At 41.2% G+C, this 23,412-nt stretch overlaps 1 protein-coding gene across 3 annotated transcripts in view; it reads right to left on the reverse strand.

The window, feature by feature from the left end:
* Window positions 1-23,412, reverse strand: part of LOC129215153 (sphingosine-1-phosphate transporter SPNS2-like) — a 139,613-nt gene that overhangs the window by 42,309 nt on the left and 73,892 nt on the right. For all 3 annotated transcript variants that reach the window (XR_008579920.1, XM_054847822.1, XM_054847821.1), the window contains exons 4-8: window positions 12,072-12,223; window positions 10,230-10,296; window positions 7,457-7,599; window positions 6,139-6,291; window positions 4,330-4,519 (exon numbers count right to left, since the gene is read on the reverse strand). Coding sequence is in view for 2 of the 3 variants with exons in the window: in XM_054847822.1 (XP_054703797.1) it covers window positions 4,330-4,519; window positions 6,139-6,291; window positions 7,457-7,599; window positions 10,230-10,296; window positions 12,072-12,223 (705 nt within the window). In the remaining variant the exon portion in view is untranslated. The remainder of the gene's footprint in view (window positions 1-4,329; window positions 4,520-6,138; window positions 6,292-7,456; window positions 7,600-10,229; window positions 10,297-12,071; window positions 12,224-23,412) is intronic.

The following is a 23,412-nucleotide window of genomic DNA, read 5'->3' on the forward strand; positions in this document are numbered from 1 at the left end:
ATGCGTATTTCACCCAACATGCTTCCATGAAACACATACTTAATATGTGGATACTGGTAAAAGGATAAGAGGAACAAGAGGAAGATCAAAAAGTAGGACAAAAGATACTGACATTAAAAAAAGTCTGTCCTTCAGCTGCTAATGGGGATTTATAAAAATGAGTTCATGCACTGCAAAGGGCATATGAGGATATGTGGCATTTCTGCTGGAGAGAGACTCTAGGGATGCTTACTGCAAATAGGGCAGCCTCCAGAACAGATTAATAGCTCCTGCAGTGGGCACGGTTTTGATTCCTCACACACTTTTCGAAACCTTATTTCAGCTCTAGAGATACATCCTCTTCTGAATCCAGCTGTGTTGCATAACATCTCACCATCTCCATTTCGTGTTCAGTTGCTCATCTGTGATGAGCTGATAGAAGTTACGTCCCCCTCAAGCCTTCTGCTTATGTGATCAGTTAGCAAATTCTGATTCCCAAAAATGACAAGTAAAGTAGTTTCAGAGTGGTCGCACCAGCAGCTCTCGCAGCAAGATCTAAGCAGGTTATAAACTCCTTCCATGGCTATTTGCAAAGTGTGTATCTGTCTACATCTTCATTATCTGTATTTGTATTTGACATGGTGGGTAAGACTCCCACATGTACTTTTGAATTTGAAGCAAGTCTAACTCCATCTCAGTGTTGGGCAATATTGATGCCTCAGAAGTAGGTAAGTCACCAACACGATGTCAATAGAAAGTCCCTGGAGTTGAGTCTGAGACGCTGTAAAAGTTCTACGGCAAGGTTTTACCCTGGGAGTTGCTGTTTCTGCAAGATCATAAAATGTCTTTGAGGAATTGAAATAGACGTTGAAATTGAGGTACAACAAGAACCTTGGAACAGTGTCAAAAGGAAGGCAAAGCAAAGCATCTCTCTCCAGTCATTTGGAAATTTAAACTAGTCTAAAATCTGCTGTTCAAATGTCTGAGTGGTGTGATACAATGATACCATACAGCTAATGGGTTTCAAGAGACAGGTTTGAAACCCAACATTTCAAAGAGTACATATTTCAGAATGAGTGGGACCTAAAGATATGCAAATTGCTGTTTTAAGGAGCTGGACTACAACACATAAATACACATGCTGCAAGGAAAATAGAATAAGAATTGATCGGACAATACAGCCGTGCAAGATAGTAAAAGATAGAAATACAAGTGTCTGGGTGGCTAAGTGATACAGAATGCTGGTTTATTCCACCTTTCCAGCCACTTCCACCACTGCCAATAATTTACTGGATTAGTATGAAAAGATTGGATGAAAAAAACCATCTGTCTACCTGCTCCAGGTAGGAGTGGCTGCTACAGAACTGGAATAGCAGCTGCCCTGAGGGACTAAAACCACCTGCAAGACAGGACTGAGCAGGGGAAAAAAAAAACCCAGATGTTCAGGAAGAGAGCAGACAGCTGACAGCCTGTAAGGGACAAGGTGATCGTGCTAATGGACACACAGGTCTTTTCAAAAAAACCAAAAAAGACAAGAAATTAAAAAGCAAAGGCTCTGCTGATCCTTGCTGGAGTGCTGAACACTTCATTTAAGCTGATGCCAATATCAGTTGAAATTAAACTCACAAGTGTTAACTACAGCAAGGAGGGAGATGGTGATCTGGTGGCCCCCGCAGCTCAGCGTGACAGAACACCATCTCATGGGGACCCATCAAAATGCTTGGAAGTGATAACTGTAAGGCTCTGAGCCAATGAGGGGTCCAAAACCAGTAACCCATCAATTTTAGCATGGTGTGATCAGTGACAGAAGTCTAAGGACAGTCACAGTACAGAAGGTCTGGAAATATCACCATGCTGGGGAACAGACCAGAACATTGTTCTTGCCTTTCAGTCCTACAGAACTCAGGGATGCTGTTTCAGGATGAGAGCCAGGACACAGATGTCAAGAAAATCCACCCCTAAGTTTTACTGTATTCTTTCCAGAACAAGCTATTATCATGGATTTTGAGATAAAGAAGGTAACCTAGTCCATCATGCTGTCCACCAAATCTATGTTTTCCAACTCCAGAGAACAGTCTTGCCTTCATTTTGGACCAATGAGACTTAAAGCAGAGAGTAATGAGAAACTGCTACACCACGGAGCCTTGCAAACCAGGTCTCCTAGTGAAATAAAATGGAATTAAACACTCTGGGAGCCTGTAAGATTGCAATAGCATTGGATGGCATGGAAAAACAAGGGCTCATGTTTGCAACTTGCCTTGAAAAGTCAATTCAACTGATACAGAGCACCACCATGGTAACACCTTGTGTTCTGAGACATTGGTAGCTCCGACATAGACCTGTTCTCTCAGTGGGGTTAGCACCTATAACGCCACACAGCAACAAGTGTTGTGTCATTGGTTTTTGTTTATATAAATTTATCGCGGATGGCTTGGCCACAGATCATCTCATTCCAGGTGCTTTACAAACCTTAATGATCTAACCTACCCTGACCCTTTCTAAGTTAAGAATCCTCATTTTCGCAGAGGCAAACCAAAGTTAAATAACTTGCCCACTGTCACATGTAGAATCTATAAAGAGAATTCAGATCTCTGATTCCCCAATCAGCACATTAACTAGACTCTTCTCTCCTTTCTATGCATCAGGTTTCCAGCAGCAGAGAAAGCTTTTTTAGGGATATGGAGTGGTAGTGTTACCAGCAACAAATGTAGGCATCAGCCTAACTGCACCAGCAAACAGGCTCATATTCCTCATACCCCCTCCATATGCAGATATAACTTCCTTTGCAAATCATTGACTCTTTATTAGATTTACTGCTTGTGCATAATAAAATAAATCGTGTTTCTAAGATTGGTTAAATAATACCATATATATTTATATATTTACACAATGTAGAATAGTCACACAGCTATTAAAAAAATAAGAAAAAAAGATGAAAATGAGACCAATAATGATCTTTTGTTGCAAAATTTTTGAAAACAGTATTTCCAGCTTAGAAAGGGAGGAATTTCTGCATAGAGAGACTAAACACCACAAATGAACATGCCTGTCATCGGGTCTGGGAAAGGAGAAAATCACAGGTCTGGCTGCACAAAGAGGCGGAGGGGAGGGGCAGGTGGAGGGATGTGACAGATCTCTTCACTCGGAGATGGCTGACGATGAAAGGAGGGTTAATGCTCAGCCCACCCGTAACACCCTCATACAGGTTGTCCGAGGTGATCATTTTTCTGCTGAATCAAAGATTAATTCTAGACCATGCCACAAACCAGAGGACTGAATCTCCTTCTGACACTTTCTAAATAGCCAGAGCAGGCATTCTTGGTTCTGTCTTAATGTTTTAAAACTTTCCCTCTTTCTTCTTGTGTTTCCCCATAGCAATGGCAGCTATCGAAATACTCAGAAAATAACCATGGCTAGGCCAGCGGTAGAAGTATAGAGAAACAAGGAACTGCAGTAGATCGGTTGGTTAATTGTAAATGAATTCTCACGCTGGGTGGAGCGTGCACTGCAGTGTGGAAGCGAAGGGTGGGCTTTCAGAAATTATCCCACTACTCCAACACACTTTCCCTTCAAAAACTTCTCCCAGGCTTCTCTCTATTGCACAGAAAGAGAGCCTGGGACCTGTTCAGTGCACTGGATTTCTACTCTCTACTGAAAGCAAGATTCTAGCCTGAAGCTGGATTATTATACTTAAGTTTTTCCTTTTCCCTTCAGTTTATTTGTCTGGATCTGATGCCTTTTTATATACTTTGATTATAAAAACTCTGGAAGGGGCCACATTTTAATCTGCATTTGTGCAGCATCAAGTATTGTGGGTTCCTGGGCTATGACTAGGACTTTCAGGTGCTATGGTAATACAGATAACAACAAATTGAAATTACATGGTAATTAATATTGGCCTGCAGCAAGCTACCTAGTTATGGAAATTAACAGTACTTATAGGTAGCCCAAAGCATGCCCACAGACAAATTATACTGTAATTATAATTTGGTACCACTGCAGCTACAATACCCTTACCAAAGGGTACCAAGAGATTAGGCAAGAGCGATAGAGGTATGGATGGAGGTATAGATAGAACAACCCAAAGGCAGGGAACTATGGGTTTCCATGCATTCCCTAAATCCCCAGCTCTAAATTCCTATGACAGTTAGCGAGGGGGTAAGTAGTTGAGATATCATTTTCCCTCCAGGCACATCTAGATAGTACCAAAATGCCAAGGGGGAAAATGAAGGACTTTAGGGGAAAAGCAAGAGCAATATCTCAGGCTTTTTGCAGGGGACAACGCACAGAGTCTTCTAAGGAGTTGGGTTAGAGAGAGAGAGACTGGCGTATGCAAAGGATTATACTTACATAGGCTCCCACAATGCTGCTCTTGGCAGCAACGAAGATCAGACAGATGAAGATAGCTGATCCTAGCATGCCAACAGCACAGACAAGAGGATCAGCTCGCTGGGTTTTTAACCGGCACCATTTGGTTGCCCCAGCCCCTGTGATTACACCCAGGAAACCAGTGAAGCATGTGATTGCTCCGAAGATCAAGCTATTAAAAAGAAAAAAAAAAAAGGAAAAAAAAACCAGTTATTTTTTTTGGAGTTTTTCCCAAAAATGGGCAAATTATTAGGGTAAAGTGACTAATGGAAAGCTGCACGTTGGCTTTGGAAATTTAAAATAAAACAAATGAGCTCCCCTGCTGAGTGCTTGCGATTTTAGCACTCTTCCCCTGCAATTAAGAAAAAACACAGCATATGAAATTCAGCCTTGTACACAGGCATTGATCAACACGCAAAGAGGTGCAGAGGGCTCATACCGCTTCTTTGTGTGGAACTGAGTGTCCTATCAAGTGCATTGTACAGCTAATTATGTATGCACAAAACTAAGCAATAACCTGCACATTGATCACATAAGAGGAAATCATGGACAGGACAGACTCTAGGAAGCTTAAGGGAAAAGAAACCTAACAAGACTTCAAATAGCAGTGACTTTCAACATACTTGGACTTTCTAACTCCTTTCAGACCACTTCAAAGAAGCCTGATTAGATTATTTTGCTGCTATGTTACACATTTGAAATGTGTTAATTTAAATTTAAAGAGCCAGAAGCTGTCAAGGATTCTTCGTATTGCATGTGCAGGACTTGGAGTACAAAGTCTTTGGCAATGACATTACAGTAGCTCCAGGGCAGCTCAAAATATAGGTGTCATCAAGGAGTGGAAAACTTCTCTTTGTAAAAAGCAGATGGGCAGGCTGACTGGAGCTGTATTTTCTGATCACTGCTTTTTTGCAGAATAGACTGAGACTGCCTGCTGGGTGCTCTAGTTGATGGTACTCCAAACCACTAAGTAGTTTACTTGAGGTGGGATTGTGTCAGCTAGAGCAAAAAGGTTTTCTTAATGTTATTTTTCCCTCACAAGCTAAAAAGCAAAAGAGCTGACAAAAGGCAGGTTTTTGTATCTTTTATTCACCTGGAGAAATGCTTTTTTAGCATTTCATGTTTTGTGCCATCATGGTAAAGCACAAAACGATAAATTACTTTTCATATCTTATGCACTGCAAGTGATATTATATAACTGGGACTGGAAAACCAAACCACCGTATAACATCAGGCAATCCAGACCAAAGTGTCCCAGATCTCTGCACCATTTTTCAGCAAAACTCAGCATACACAGTAGCATACAGAGCAATGAAACACAGCGTAGACCTCCCTCAAACAGAAATAAAAGTCTTCAGGGTTAGTCCCTGAAGTCTTTAGGGAAACTAGTACAACCTCTGAATTATAGCCACCACTGGCTACCCAACCTGCCAGCTTATTCTGCTGCTCCCACAGAAAAGTGTGGGTCTTAAGAAACCAAATTCTCAACTCTCCAAACATCCTCTAAGGCAAAGACAACAGTCTCTTCTTCTACTTCTGCATTATAGCCTGGGAACTAAGACAGAGCTGAGGTCATTGCTTTCTGCCTTGGTTTGACTTCATGCAATGAAGAAAAGAAGAGAAATAAAACCTAGTTTACAATCCCAGCATTTCCTATCATTGTTGCTAAGACCTAGAGGAAATTACAGACATTCTAGTAACTTGACTCCGTGGGACTTGCCTGTTTCCTCTGGTAAACGAGCCCCCACCCCCTTTCCCCCTCTCTTTAAAGCAACGGGATATGAATCTCACCTATCTTTGGTGCTGCAGGGCTGTGAGCTGCAGGTCTCTGCTGTCTTCTGTACAACCTGTGCTCTGTGAAGGTAGAGAGGGATCCACATGCCAAGAGCCCCTGTGGCAAAGGAGACAGCTGAGGTGGCCAACGAAGAGAACACGTAGCTGCGGCTGCGGAGATGCAAGAGACAAAACCGATCGAAGGTTTAGTGGGAAAAGTGAAAGCTCTGGAGCCTCAGGACAGGAGCCAGCGCTTCAGTGACAAAACGCAGTGCTCCCCCATACTAGCCACCTCCCTTTGCCAAGGGACAGAGATCATACAAGGTACAAAGCAATGCAGAACGAGAGGCATGGAATATTTCTTCATATCCATTGACAGTAATGTACTTAACTCTTCAGTGGTGCTTCAAAGAGAGCATTTTTCACGGGATTGTTTCAGAAGACAATCAGTACTTAGTCACTAAGACATGAATTACAAGGCTTTCACTGTAACATCACCTGTTTATCTGGATTACCAGTTTCCCTTCTCCCTCCCATCCATGCCACCATATGATTACTGCTTGGATAAACTAACAAAATAAGCAATATAGAAATATTGATAAATTAACCATCATCACTTTTCATAGTCCTTTGCTACTGGATGACAATACCAGGAAGACATTCTAGCCAACAGTTCTAAAAATGAAGGACACCACAAGTTTCCCATCGGAATTCTGACGCAAGACTGAATTCACAAGTGCAATATTTGCACATTCACAGGCAAGCTTTCTGGAAGCAAGTGCAGCTGCCTAAACACTCGTGAGCACGTGATCTTTTATGCCCATATACAAGCACCCAAGCACATTCTGTGATTCTGCATTCACTCACATGTGGTTGTATAAACATATATATTTAAACTTGCCATGCAGTGCAAGCTTTTGTGTATTTTCTCCTCTTCAATTGCTCTGGCATTTAACTTTCTTTTTCCCTTCAGCAGAGTAGCTCTTTCAAGGAAGAAAAAGGATCTAAGCATCTGAACAACAGTGGCACAACAATTAATACAGGAACACAGCAATTTCTACACTTCAAAAGCCTTGATCTGTCTGAAGTATGAGCCAAACAAAGCAGACTCTCTCTTAGATCTGAATCTTGGAAAGGGTAGAGCAAAAGTTGGAATCCATCACTGTCATTGCAGTTGATACCTCGTGAAAATGTAACTGTGATTTTTCTTTCCCAGGTCCTCAGACCTTCCTGCAACTCCCTTACTTTCCAGTTCACAGTGCTAAGAAGTACAAGCCACTGGACCTTCCAACTAAGCATTAGAGGCAAAGCATGCTTTTTACTAGAGTGCTCTTACTTTCTAATCAGTGCTTTCATGTCTCTTAGCCACGAGGTCCGAGCCTTCAGCTGTCCCCCAAGTTGTTCTACATTTCCTCTTTTAGCAGCAGGTACAAATATTAAGATGAGCGTCCCTGTTATCATTCCCAGGAGTGGAGATACCTGCAAGAAAGGAACAGGGAATTAGCACAGGAGTCAGCAGGGTTTGCTTTGACTAGTCAGTAAGAAGCAGATTACATTCATTTTGTTTCAGCGACTCGATTCTTTAGAGCTAGCCAGATCTGTAAGCACGCTGAGGCATCTTCTCCTTTCCTTCCTCCCTGTCATCCCCTGGACTCTCTTATCTCACTCTGGAAGCATGCAGCTTTCAGAATACTCTGATTAAGGCAGTCCATTTCTTTGTGTTATTAAAGTACCAAGATTCATCTAAATACGGTTCTTCAGTGATGTTTAACTCTTTGGGAACTTACTCCTGGCTAGGCTGAGACCAAGTAGTTTCTGGGAGAGCGCAGAAGCCTTTTAAAGGCAATGAGGCCAGGTGAAAGATTTCTGGATGTAGGGAGCATGCTGGCTTTGAAAATCCTTGCCTGACATGCATCCCTCCTTCCAGCTAACCTACAATGGCTTCCCATTTTCAGGCAGCTTCCTCTGATTACCTCAGGGTACAGTAGACCAAGAAAAATTAAAAATTCAGGCTGGAAGATAGGAAAGCAACAGATTCCAGGGTTAGGCTTCCCAGTTTCCAATCCTTTCTCCCACCCACTAGACAAAAATACAAAGATCCCACAGTGTTCTGCAAGCTACAAACATGATTCTTGTTTTGACACTGAAATTCCATCATTGTCAGAATGGAAAATAGCTCCGTTAGGAAAACAGGAACATGGATTTACACCAAACTATCATCTCTTCTATACATGCCATTTTAAAAATAAATTCCTGTTCCAAAAAATGTGTTTCCAATAATAACCTGAGAACAGCCTTTACACATAAAGCAGTGTTTCATGTCTAAAGACGAAAAACCCAGAATTCTTCTAGGGAAGGGAAGACAAAAATATTTCAGAAAATCCCTCATCCAGGGATAAATGAAGCCTGATACAGTATCCTTATTACAGTTGAACACAAGACAGAGCACTGGTAAAAAAAATGGAAATGCTGGGATTTTCTAGGGTCATATAATTCGAAGTGTCTTTGATTTTCATCTAAAGGCTTAATCCCCCAGCAGGACAATATCCATTGATACTCAGTAATGCTCCAGTGAAGCACTGCCATTACTGCTAGAGCCAGAGACAAAGCTGCCGTTTGCCAAAGTGTCCGTCTGTCTTCTTTGGCCCATTGAAATACAGATTATTCCTGACCTCGCCTGGATTTGGAGACCACAGGAGATCACAGAGGGAAGCATCACCTAGGGGTATCTTGCACATCTTGCAAGAGCGCAATAACTGTCACAGGGACGGAGGCTGCTTTACGCTGATGTCTGGAAGTTTTCAACATGTGCTGTTTTACTATCAAAACTAAGCAATGCTGTCCAAAGCAACCATCATAGAAGTGTGCAGCTTGTCAGATTCCCCAGGATTTTGCACAGTCAGGGAATCATGCATCAATGTGTTATTTATAGTGCAAATCATGACCCTGTAAAGGGGTACAGTCTTGCAGATAGCCTGGATTTCTCAGGATAACTATGGAGACTTCATCTGAAGAGAAAGATGCTAGTGAGGATTTCTTTGCACAAACTAATCATTTGGGTTTTACAGATAGAAACACAAGAGCACTCCAATGCGTCAACCTCATTAAAGCCCACTGACCAGGAGGAGGGGCTTTGGAGTTTCTTATTCCTTGTGCTGGCCTCTGCTCAGAAGTTAATTTTACCCTTAAAGCGTTCCTGCTACTGAATGAGGTAGCCATTCTCTTGGTGTGAAGCTGTAGGCTATTAAACTTTTCATTTCAGGTTCACAGCTGGAAACTACTCTCCACTCTCCTAGCTGCAGATGAGCTGTTCACGGTGATTTTCCTGGCTTTGCTTGCCCTTGCTGGACAGGGAGGGAATGGCGTGTGTCACAGAAGGACACATTTGCTTGAGATGGGAACCCATGTATATCATCACCTGCTGTTATAAATGGTGTTGGCCTGAGCTTCATGAGATTCATTGTCTTCATGAAGTGCCAGAGCCAGAGAATGCACCTCACGGGGGCTCGTGCCACCCAGACTGCCAAAGGTCAGAAAACAGTTCTGCTGGGCCACTTCCTCTCAGCTCTTTCAAGACATCTTTGTCTGCAGGACCTGTTTGTGGTATGTGATTGGAGTGTATTATCTTTTCAACACATTTATCAAGGTCCCAAGAGGTTAAAATAGAAGGAAACCGACTGTCTCAGGGCAGAAAAACAAGCGGAAACTGGAACAAAGTGTTTTTTCCTCAAAGCAGGAAGCCATTCTCGGAGTTTCTTGACAGCAGGGGACTGAAAGACTGTGGAGTTGATTTAAGGCCAATGCCTCGTCTTCCCATCCCCATCAAGAAATCATGGTTGACTGATAATAAAGTGATTGGAAAAATCTTGCTCCCAGGCAGGGAAAAAACCAAGTACAACAAGCCAAAAACACATACCTTTCCCATTTGCTTAGAGAATGCCTCTGCTATGCACTTAATAGCCGTAGATGTCATTGCCAATCCTTTACCTTCTATATATAATAACAGGTTACTATACAGAATAACAGGTTGAGGGATTGTGTGATAGAACTCTTTCTAACACTGATCAACCGATGCAACTGTTAATAAGATGTAATTAAGAGTGGCTCACCCGCAGCGCCCAGTGCCAGTCTCCAGCAACCTGCTTCACACTTGACCCCGTGATGTATCCCAAGCCACTGCAAGTAATACGAAGATGAGAGTCAGTCAGTACCACAGTCATAGCTGTTCTTAAACAAAGATAAAAAAAGTCACAATCAATTGTGTGTCCTAGGCTCTCTTCTCCTGCAGGAAGATAAACCTGGCGGTGGCTAATATGTAACTCCTCCCAGCACTGTTGATCTAAAAATGCTCAAATCCGATGGAAATTCAAACACTGATCTCAAGTTTATAGCTGACCTTTCAATCTACAGTGGATGGAAACAAAGCCTCAAAAAGAATTTATTTCCCAATTCAATTTCTACATCAGGCCTTTCTGTGCAGTAATACGAATACTTAAAATTTTATGTTCAAGCTCTCAGTTAAGAAGTGCCCTTCAAGGACACACCATATTTTGTCATTAAATTGTTTCTTGCCATTTCACAGTACTTGGTTCTAATTACTCATGAAGAGAACATTTTCCATAAGCTTATTAAAAAACCCAAGAAGAATATGCAAGACGGTCTGATGGGAGAACATCAGACCTGAAGCTTGAAAATCCCCTCTGAAGATAAAGGAGCAGCAGAACCTTCAGCTACATGTAAGAATTAACACTGTGGTAACAAAAGGTGGCTCCCAAGAGACTAGATCAAGGTGAACGTAGCCACGCTTCTCTCAAAGCGAACTGAATGGATGCGAATATCCTTTTTTCCAAACTGCTGCATTTGTTGCTTAGATTGCCTTGGCTAAAAGTTGCCAGGACTGCTGTGGGGCAGTTGTCAGCCATCCCGTGCCTTTATTGAACAGTCTGCTAAGCTTTGGAGGTTGCCATCTATAATCACCCCCAAACTGGGCTTTATACACAGACAGGACCCAACATCAAAACATGGATCCAAACCTCGGCTGGATATTGAGAGAATTAAGCCCCAAAATCAGGCTCAATGGGATGAATATTTGTCATTTCTTGCTAGCCATAGTTCACTGAATTATCTATGTAAACACTTGGCATCCTTGGCCCTCTTGGGAAAATATTCTTTTCACCAGTTAAGGACTTGTCTATCTCTTTTTCCTCAAGAGCAAATGGATGCTTGTGAGTTTTATCTCAGAGATGAGTGCTCTAACTTGTAAAATGCACCACCCTAAACCAGAAGTTTTTCCCTGAGTTGAGGGGGATTAAATTGCTGCCCATCTTTTCCCTGCTGGAAATGAATCCATGATGCCACTTTTGCACAGGATGTTGTACAACTCTGGGGATTGGTATGTAAACCTTGTGAACTAAAAATATTTTTAAGAGTCAAAATTTCAGATTGTGTATGTTATATAGCATACTCCTCTTGAAACCTCTGATATTTAGACTTCACACAGAAGCAGGTACCCATTTGCTCACTTTTGAGAACTGAGCCCAGTGTCTTAAGAGATCTTGATTTCACAGGAACCCGAAAGGCATTGCCAAAAGAAGGCCTAGACCTCACATGAATCATTTCAGAGAAACAATATAACATTATTCAAAATGATAGTTTAATTTAATAATGCCACAAAAAGTCAGCTAAAATATTTGTATTCCATTTCCACTCAATTGCTGTAAAAAAAATAAATAATCCTTCCCACTAATTCCCAAAAGTCACATATGAACCAGTAACAGGGCTAGAAAAAGAATCCAATTCCTGCAACTAATTAGTCACTGCTCACAATATTTTCCTGTCTAAGCCATTCCAACCAAAGACAGAAGAACTATTATCATTAGCAACTTAAAATCTGTGTGAGCTTACTTAAGAGAAAAGCCAAAACCAAATGAACGAAGCATTATGTCACTTACCTGCCAAGAGGAATTGCGAAGTAGAAAACAGACAGCATAAGGGTCCTTGTGTTTTTGGTGAAAAGGTCTCCTATGATGGTTGGTGCAATAGTGGAGTAACTTGCTTCACCGATGCCAACCAAACCTCGCGAGAGCACAAGCAGCCAGAAATACTGAGAAAAGAAATAAAACACCTTAGCAGGTCTCCTCTTGTCTTTTTGGATTCAGGACGGACAACAGTGAAAGCTGTGCAAATAGGGAAATACAAACCCATGTGATGGGAAAGTGACCCCCCTGTACGCATTTATTTTTTAAAACATCAGAATCTTTTCATTTGCCTCTTGCTGAGGAGGAAAGGGACTATATTTTTTGTGAAGATTTATAGCCATGAAAGAAAAGTTGTAATAATAATGCAGGTTACACTGTGACACTCAAGAAGATATTTCTATTAGAGGCAGAAGATCCTCAGTTTATTCTCAGGATGTAGCTCACTGTTATTAAGCCCAACACTGCACTGACAGAGGAAGGTTTGGGGAGGCAGGCGAGTGGAACAAATCCCGCTCTGGGATCCAGAGAAGTAATATCAGCCGAACACAATCCCAACCTCCTCAGCGTGCCAAGGGACAAGTTAAGACTGGTGAAATCCTAAAGGCTCTTCAAAGCTGTGAATAAGTTGAACCTGCAACCCCCCAAACTCTCGATTTTCTCCTTGATTAGAAACTACTGAATAAGGGAAGTTTTTCAAAGGTGCTAAGCACCTATCTCACTCCACTTGCTTGGAAAAAAGCATAAATCGCCTCCTTGCAGCAGTAAAGCAGAGTAAACCAACACTGAACACTTCTGAAAAACCTCAGGTTCCAATCTGCGCTGAGTTCCAAAGAGATAAGACTTGAGCTTTACTCAACCGCAGGAACATCAGTGTGCTCGGTAGGTAGTACCACCGGGTGAAAGATTCAGAGCCACACAGCTGAAAAGGCATTAAGCTGCCCAGAGAATTACGTGCCCTTCTGAGTAAAGGGCAATCCAACAGAATGAGGAGATGGACTTCACGTTCAACACACCACCACCTAAAATGGATGAAAAGGAATTGTTCTTCTAATATAATCTTCATGGCCCGTTCCGCCGTTTCAGCCAACACTTTCTTAAACTGCAAGGACCTGATTTTCAAGCCACTCTCTTCCACTACACTTACAGTTTTCTGGGTGCTGCTGTACAAAGGCATAAGGCACATACTTGGATGCCTAAATACCTGACAGATGAGCACAATCAAGTTCTCAGATATCTAAGCAGCTTGAGCTACACCCAGAAGTAATTGCAGGCACAGAAATTAAACAGTCAATGACAGAAAACTGTAAGCACAGGGAAATTTATTTCTACAAGTGTAACCTCTACAAATCCTCAATTTACTGTTATTATTCTGTAGATCATTTGTGAGAAGAACAGCAGGGATTATGATATGTCCTTAAACACGAAAGTGCTTTGACAACAATGAGCGATTACCAATTCCCCTTCTTCAGATGGGAAAAAGTTGAGTTACAGAAAAGTGACTGTCTTTGTGCCTACAGCAAAGCTAAGCCAGAATGCGGGGCGCTCATTCTCAAATATCAAAGTGCCATGCAGACATCAAGCCACGTGCCTCAGTCATAAATACATCCATCAGCAGACAAAAATCTACCACTGACACGTTTTCATTGTCTTCCCCACTGTAATCCCCTGGTTGAAAAGAATTTCTTGAGGATTCCTGTAGCCGCACAAAACAAATACTTTCGTGCACTCTTCACTTCCTCTTATTTTGACGTAAATTCTGCATCAATACCTATTTTCTGAGGGTATACAAGTTCCTTGTTTGCTGGCAGGGCGTTTACAGTGCTGCTATCATTCATACATCTCCCATAAGCTGCACATACGTAACAGAGACATGTGGGTGTATGCAGAAAGGGCAATACTGTGACTCAAGCTTTTTAATTTATGCCAATTATGCAATGCCAATCCACTCCACTGTAGAAATATGCTGACAATGATTGGTGCACAGGTAACCAATGTATTTGGAATGAGCAACAGTATTTATAACATGCTGAATGACTTAGTCATGCAGAATTAGAAAGCGGGGGAACTGGAGGCTGATTTTGGTTTCTTAGGAGGTTCAAATCTGGATCACAGAGAGGGTGACAGGCAAAATAGTCACCTGCCAGACCCAGAATGAGTCTGTAGACAGTGCTAGTTACACCTGCAGAATGACAAGTTTGCAAATGCACTGGATGTTCCTCAAATTTGAAATACCTACATAAAAATGACACAAGTTTGTGCTCACCAACCAGTATCACTCCCAGTGAATGCACTGGACAGGAATTTCCTCAAAATCATGCTGTTATAAGGTTCCTCTTGCAATCCTTGCATAAAGCAGGAAAACCGTACAAAGTTTTCCTATTGTGGGAAAGAGTGACTCGGTTTCATCAATACCATTGAATCAGAGTCCCAGTACAATGAAATCATCTGCAACAAGTAACACATTCATTCTTCTCCCCCCGTTCCTCCTCAAATCCTCCTCCCTGGCTTATCCCATACTTACACATTCCGAATATCTGTGTAATATTTAAACTATATTCTCTGAAGCAGCGGTATCCACATTTAAGTCATGAGATTCTGACTTCAGCTGGCAATAAAAGCAGTCTTACAAAAGGATAATCTACATAAAGACATGAATGGTATTGCTTTTCTGAGATGATTTATTCAAGACTATGGACAATGCAGCTATGTAGGTGTAACATCTAGGCAAAACATACAGAAGTCTACAACAACATTAGGGAATTATAATCAGTTCTATGTTGTGCCTGGTTTTAGAGCTCTATATCTAGGATTAAAGAGCTAATGCCTCTTCTTATCCTGCTGAAAGATCTCTTCTGGATCTTTGGCTAGCACACATCCTATCGGAATCTATACAATAAAATTATGCAGTAATTTGTTACAGTAAGCTAGAACCCCCAAATCTTCCATCTCTAATCACAGTCAGTCAAAACTTAAGTTTTACCATCTCTGAAGAGGGACAGCTGGGTAGCTCCCCAAATAAAAAGTGATCCTTGCAGAGAGAGGCCTAATCTTTTCATTTTTCATACAGGAAGAATACGCACAAAACAACTCCAAAATTCTTACATTGCTACTCATTTGGACCACAGACATACCATGAACCACTTAGAAACTGGTCCCAAAACCACTATGTATGCATTATAGACAACTACTATTCTTTGTGTGTGCATTTATATACACATACACCCATATGCAGCACATCTTTCTCTCCAAGCATACGCGAACATGACAACCTGCACAAACAAACGGGAAAGTCGGGTATAACCCACGCAGAGGAAGCACTGCTCTCCTCCACAGCTGTAGCAGGATACTTCTACCATTTCCTCTGCACCAGATTTCCCCCCCCAAATGCTTTTCCCTCTTTGTCCTACCCCAGGATTCTCAGCAGTTTAGTGAGACAAAAAGGGCTGATACCAGCCAAATTCTACATTTTCTGCGCTTAAAGCAGTACAGACAGCTAAGACTTTTAACTGAATTTCACTGTTCCCCAAGAAGAAATTGATATATATTAAAGAAGCTTGTTGTTCTTTTCTACATTACTTTGGAAACTCTTCTGCAATTCGTTCATCTGTGCAAATAGTTCTCACTCTGGCAGGTAAATTGAAAATATCTGAGTCAGCTTTCAGCACATGAGCTTGTTCCTCTTCCATAGGTTAAGCCCCGCAGCTGCAATACTTCAGCCTCTTTTTCTCTGGATCACTACTTGCAACTAAAGCTTTTTGAAACAGAGAGCTATTACAGCAAACAATTTATTTATGTCTTTAATTTTGGTTAGCGGTTATGTCAGAGATGACTGCACCTCCACGAGAGCTGCCAACATCTCCTGTTTTGTGGAGATGTGCAATGGTTTTCTTCAAATGACTGCGTGGCAGAAACCCCCTTCCTTGCCTGTGCTTCAGCCTGAAGTGCTACAGAGACTATCGCAGTCACAGCCAGAGCACCTGGGCACCAGCTTGGATGTGGACAGCTGTTGAGGGGTTATCACAGCAACACCTGAACCATACAGTGCGACTGCTATGAGCTCTGGGGGCAATTTAGGATGCAAAGGTGCTCCAAGTCCCTTTCTCCAACTTGTATGTGGCACAGAGGGGCTGATGAGACACAAGCCAGGGAAGATTCCAGTACTCAATAAACCATCAAGACATGGAAAGAATGGTGGCTGAGACCCAGAACCACCATGGTCTTCCTGGGAATTTCCCTTCAAGAGGTGCCATCACCAGAAACGAGCGCACAGAGAAAGCACTCATACACATCTATGTGAGGTAGAAAAGGTCAACGGACCTGCTCTCTTCTTCCCATCTCTTAACTCTATGGAAGGGAAAATATGCCCTAGTTCTAAAGCTGAAGACTTTACTACTTTGTAATTTGAAGACTATCAAACCCAAACAAAAAAGAAACCCAATCCCCCAAAATAGGTATGAGTTTTGGAAGGGATACAAATCCTTATGCCTCAGGGAATGCGTCCATCACTAATAGGAATGCACAACCTACTAATTTCTAAATTTCTTAAACTACCAGCAAACTGTAGGCAAGAGCAGCGATAGTTCATGGGGACAGATGGACCTGGTCTGGTTACTGTTCCCAATGACACTATCCCACAGTAGTTGCTACAGGCCTGACACAATCCTTTCAGAATTTTCATCTGAAAAAAGCTTTCATGATTTGAGTTAAATATTTATAATATGCCAAAAGATAGTTCATGTATTTTCTCTGCAAAGTATGAGATGGTTTATATTCTCATTTTCATACTGACTTTACTCTCAATCTCATGTGCACATAAATGTTTGAAGGCCTAGGACACGTGACTAGTTTTAATCATGTTTGGACAAACCTCCTAATTATACATTTATCCTAGTTGTATAGACCATTGAGTGAGTAATACATATTTTAATAGGTCTAATTACAGCTTTAACTTCTTTCTCTTTTTTTAATTAGTTAACAAAAGGAATTAAGTCACAGCTCTTTAAAAGATTAGCTGTCAGTGATAAACCTATAATCTGCCAAATATGCGTACAACTCTGAACCACCAGATTTACTGTCTAAAGAATCATATGATCCTTAAGCTTCGGTTATTAAGTATTTGCATTTGAATGTGGAGTAGCTTGTGAGGGTCTCATAAACAAGCTAAATACATGCTTCTTTCAGATTAGGGACACACAGACCAATGAGAACACACAGATACAGCCAACCTATTACTAGTACGGATGCACAGCGCCAGTGCAAGCCATGTTTTGAACTGATGTTGCTGATCTTTTATACTGCTACAGCAACTGCACCTGCATCCTTTCCTGTGAGAGGATATTGAGTTAACTCCTATGGATTCTACATTTAGCTTCTGTAAAAGAGGGCTCAGCACCATGAAATTCCATATTTGAACTGCTGAGGTTTGCCATATATTCCTGCTTTTGTTATAGAAAAATTATGCAACAAACAAGGATATAGAATGAGGGTTTGCATCCTTGGAAAGAAGATGTGCATAAAGCCATTCCTGCCACTAGGCAGCTAGGAACAAAGCCGAAAATACATGTGTGTGGAATGACAATAAACTAAGGTGAAAGCACTATTCTGGAGCAAATGCAGTTGAACTGTACTGGAGTTACACTCTTGTATTTCTACAGCTGGCAGGGTCTTGCGCTGACAACATCCAGGGTAGCGCAGTAGTCCCAAATGATCAGTTAGATCAACTGAAGATAGATAAATCTGATATACTGCAGGAGTCAGCCGACCAAAGTAAAACCCACAGGGCTCGAATGTATATTGAAGGGCTGCACAACAGTGGTCCCTTTTGACAGCTACGCTTATGTGCATTTGCCTTTCCTGAGCAGCACTTGTATTTTCTGGCCAGGCAAACACAACTTCCTCTTGCACTCCATTAAGTTTTCCTAATCGTATCAGTACTTTGCAGAGATCTAAGTGGTTAAAGATGACACACCACACCCTTCACTGCAGGTACACAAAGATGTGCCATTAACCATGATAGAAGCCAAACCAGGAACATGCTTCTGAGTATCAGTATTGTGACTAAGAGCATTGGCTCCTGTAAACTCACAGTTCAAACTCCAGCTTATTAGCTGAGAGTGACTAAAAGAGCTGAGCAATGAAATGACATTACAAATGCAGGTGACATTTGCTTAAACACTAAACACTCCAATTCTCTTAGCCCTCCCAGTAATGATGAGGTCACCTTTAAGAATCTGAAAGTTTCCAAGTCAAATAGAGACATTGACATATAATGAAAGACAAGATGACATTAAACGATGCTGTTGATGTTTTAAATTCCGTTCTGTGAATGGATGGATGGATGACAAAGGCTACAGCAGAATAGATAAGCCTAAATACATCTTCCACCTCTGTACACCCCTAAAGCTTTACAAATTTTGAATACATATAACCAATACAAGTCCTAGGTCCACACACCTGATAGGAATGCCATGTCACATCTAGATATGGACCACAAAGTCACATGTTGTACCTTCTCAAACATGAATGGTTCTAACTTTCCTCTAATAAAAGAATAAATATTGTAAAGAACTGGGCAGGGGTTACATATTTAGTATCAGTGGATTGTTCTGTGCCAGTTCTGAAGAACGTGTCTTCCTGTCAAGTCCAGCCCAGACTTTTAAGTAACTGAATATTCATGCCAAATTTTGGCTATTTGGTGTCTTACTGTCTGAGAGATCTTTGTGCAGGAACAAAGGAAGATGAGATCTTTATCTACAAGTAATCTTAACTAATTGCTTATGGGGATTGCCAGCAGAGAGACCAAAATACAAAATAACATGGGGGCAGAACTGTTCACTGTGATGTTTTGTTGGTCGGTACTTTTCTCCCTCATTAATAGGTTGGGTAAGCATTGTTTTCAGGATTTCCTACAACCAAAAGGAGTTGATTATGTTTAATCTCTGGATGGCATAGATAGCGGCTAGTCAGGATACATGCTTGCGTGGAGTCTGGTTGGCGACAGGTTGATGAGATATCAGCTCTGATGCAATGCTGTGATCTATCAGTATTTTATCTGTTTTCTGTAGAGATACAAGTGCACTTAGAAGTTCATGCTACAGTTACTTGTCTGATAAATGTAACTATAAACTACCCTGCTCACCTCCAACAAGATGTTTTTCCCTTATCAGAAGTGAGTCATGATGGCACGCTAGCCTGGGGAAGATTCACTGCAGTTGTTGGTTCTTGTGCCATTTGGCCCACTGCAGAGAAGTAATTGAGTTTAGACTCCTCTTTTCTTCACTCATTGTATGTGTCATCACTTACCACTTCTCCCTCCCCATCTCTTTACAATCACAACTGTCTTTTAAGTCACTATTGCACACAACATTTCCCATAACTTCTGTCACCCCTGGATTCTGTTTAAGTTCTACAGTTTCTTCCCTTCAAATTAAACTCTTGATGCTAAGTCCATCTTTCATCACTATTTTCAAACTGCTCTTCTCCTTTGCATGCACGTCACAGAATCAGAGAATAAGATGGAAAGGACCTCCAGTCCTTTAAGTCCTCCACTTAAGTCTAGTCCATGCCCCCTGCTCAAAGCAGGATCAACTAGAACAGGTTGCTCAGGACCATGTCCAGTTGAGTTTTGAATATCTCCAAGGATGGAGAAGCCACAGCCTTGCTGGACAACAATGTGTTTGGCCATTCTCACAGTAAAAATGTTTCTCCTTATGTTTAAATGGAATTTCCTGTATTTTCATTTGTGCCCATTGCCTCATCTTTTCACCGGGCACCACTGAGTAGAGTCTGGCTCCATCTTTACTACCTCCAGTCAGGTATTGATACACGTTGAAGCAGCACTACAGGCTCTCTAGGGATAGAAGCACAGTTCTAGAATGAGGATGTCACTTTAGCAAAGGTAAGCTATGCAAAGTCTCAGTTAAATCCATAGGGCAGACACCATCTCATCTATTGTGTCTCTGTTGCATTCACCCTAAACAGGTTTTTCTTCACTCTCTTTCCCTTAAGACTGCTTGGGCACAGGAAGTATACAAGTTTAAATACTTGCGTCCAACAAAGGACGCTTCTATTATCCAAAGGTCTTCCTCTGAACTCTGACAGGCAGGTCACTAACATTGAAGTGAAAATGCCCTGGGCTTTCCTTCAAGTATTCACACATTTTATTCACACATTCACATTTGTTTTATTCACACATGTTTATTATATGCTGGCTAGAGGTTATAAGCATGTTACAAATGAGACCACTACACCATACCAAGATTTAATAGCAAGCTACTGAGTTATTGAAACCTTAGTACCCTTGATTAATCAATTGCTCAAGGGTCAATATATAAACCCTTTGCAATTAGGATGGACTTCTACTACAGCTTCAAAAGCAGGTCTGATTCTTCTACAGCATCCATCTACACTATGGCAAACTTCAAAACTTCAGCTCATTTGGATGCATTAAGTGTCCTACCAATTCTCAGCTCTAAGCACCTCACCTTTGAAGAATTCCCTTTTGGGAAAATTCAGCAGGCATTCAGAGCCCTGCAAGGAGAAGAGAGACTACAGCAAGTAGAAAGAGAACAAAATACATATTTAAATATAGAAATGAGCAAGGGAGATGAAGCAAAGTCCACTCACCTTTCCTTTGATTGTCTCTAGTATTTGTTAATGGCTTTAGTTCTCCCAGGCGACCTGTTGAGGCACACTTAATTGAATGTAGAAAGTTTTATTTGGAAATGTACTTGACATTCTGGCTGAGTAAAGTGTCCTTATTTATGAGATTTATATTATTATTTAGTACATAAAAATAACCAATAAAGACTGTAAGATATTCCTTTTTCACTCATCACACCCTTCAATCAGCAACTGAAGTGTTTAACAACTGGATACCTACAGATAGGCTCTAAAGTGAAGCACCTAATTAGGCACTCTGGAAAAAAAAACAAAAACAAAACCACCCTGGAAGCAGCAAGACTCCCACAGCGCTTCCCAGAGTCAGCAGGGAGCTGCTGTGTGCTCCACAGGTATAAAAGTCAGGGCCAAGATTTTCTTAGCTACTTGCAAATTTTGAATGTGAAATTCCCTTTCAACATTAAAATTGCAGCATTTAAAATCCAAATTTCCATCATTGCCCTCTCTTCAAACCTGTGGCAATCCTGAGATACTCTTCTATTACTTTTCAGTCATTTTTGGGTAGCAGCAGGAAAAAAAAAAAAAAAAAGGAGTAAGCCCAATTCCTGTTCTCCAGCCAATTAGGTAATGTAATTACAAGACACTGGGTGATGAAGCTGCACCACCGGGTCCTGACAATAGCCTCGGTTAAGACAAAGCAGCATTTCAGCTTACTAATTGAAGGGTTTTTCATCTGCTTGACCTGCCTGTGGTAAAAATATTACATGACATTGAAATGGTGGGATTTATGTTCTTCTCAATTTAGTCTCTTGGTCATCAATATTGCATTAATGACAGGGGTCTGGAATGTAATTGGAAAGAATATAACAGATTAGCTTGCTTATTCACCAGAACACCATCCGGCAGAGTGCTACATGCATAGTTACTTATAAAACAGACCTTAAAGAAAAAGGTCGGTGTTTTCAAATAAATCAAAGGCATCATAAAGAGCCCCAGGTTACCAATGCCTGCTAGAACATTGAGTTAAAGCACTTCTTTTCATCCTTGTGGCTCTGGTGTAAGACACACAGGAGTCCATAGCATTTCACATGGCTGAAATAGTGGTCATTTATCCGTGTTACAAAACCATTACATGCAGCTCGGCCAGAATGTATCTTCCAAAACTGTTCCCCCGAGAACCTTAACAGTTCTGGGTCGGAAGCAAACTGTTGCTTTTTGTTCCAGATCTGTCAGGTGGGACACACTTATCTGCACTTGCAACAAATACCTCTGGCATTAGGCACTATCACCATTCCCTTCCTGAGACGTGCAAAGACAATCATAATCACAAAAATAGGGATCGGGAGAAATACAACATATTTTTGCAACTGTGGAAACAATGCAAGGTTCTTGACATGCACAAGTTTTCAACTACCAACAGCTGGAATATTGCCTGGCATACAGGAACCTAAAGACTATTCACAGGCAGTAACAGGTTGCTGTGTTCCAGCCACAGATGACTCACAAGCAAAGACGGAATCCAAGCAACCCAGCTATAAACAGATACCAGATTTTTCAGAACAAAAAGTTACAGGCATTGATACATCACACTAACGTCTCCACCTTCAGTGATGTCTACAGAAATGTGTGAGATCTAACCACATTAATCTGATCGGCTGTCCTCGCTCAAACACTCTTTGGTTTGGACCAATTCTTAAACTGAAATTTTGTCAAATCCAACAGACGGGTCTGGTTCTTGGAGAGCACAACCCCATGCTCCTTTCCCTGAGAAAACTGCAGAAACCGTGATTTCTCAGCACCCTTTGAAAAAAGCATCAGCCACCTGAGACACCGAGCTGTGAATGTTCTGCCCTAACTATATGCATTTTTAAGGGTAGAACAAGTTTTGAGAGTCCGTGAAGAACACATTTTAATGGAATGCCCCAAAGTTTAAATTAAATTACCACAAACTTATAGTCCCAGCATGTTCACCTACACTGTTGGTTTCACTGATTCTTGGCATATTTTACTTTGCATATGCTAAAAGTCTAAGTACACCAGTGGGTCAGACCTTTTAGGCAACTTCATATGTTTGGCCTGAGAGATGTCTCATTTTTAGCATTAGATTTCCAGAGAGAAACTGATGCATCTAACAATTCCTCCTACCTACCAGCTTTTTCTTATTCATGATCTTCTTTGAACAGTTGTTATATTGTTAGCTGAAGCATTATTAATTGGCGAGGTTTTGTCATGCTGTAGCTTAACTTCATTCTGTACAGCCAACCTATTTGACAAAATGACAATCCTATTTAACTGTATTAAATGCATTTGCATGTTTTGTCGCTATCTTCTCATGAGACTACGTCAATCACGTTTTTAGACATGATGATCAGCACCATTTCTAGGGATTTCCAGCTCAAAATCTATTACATGGGTTTGAGATTAGTACTCTAATTCAATGTTATCTGAATTGCAAATGCAGTGTTTTGTGTAGCATGTGAACTTTACGCATTTAAAAGAAATGTCAACACTTCAAAAGGCTAATTTAGCACCCGGTACTCTAAGACATTTCCCATCTTCACACTATTTGCACATTACTCAGAACACAATGGTCCTTTTTTCAGCCTTTATGCGTGACCCAGGAGGCCACAGATTGTGTGTGCCATTGGAGAAGCACTTAGACTTTCTATAGCATGACTGATGCGTTTCTAGCAGC

This window comes from Grus americana, chromosome 19 (assembly GCF_028858705.1).
Source record: "Grus americana isolate bGruAme1 chromosome 19, bGruAme1.mat, whole genome shotgun sequence".
Classification (NCBI taxonomy): Eukaryota; Metazoa; Chordata; class Aves; order Gruiformes; family Gruidae; genus Grus; species Grus americana.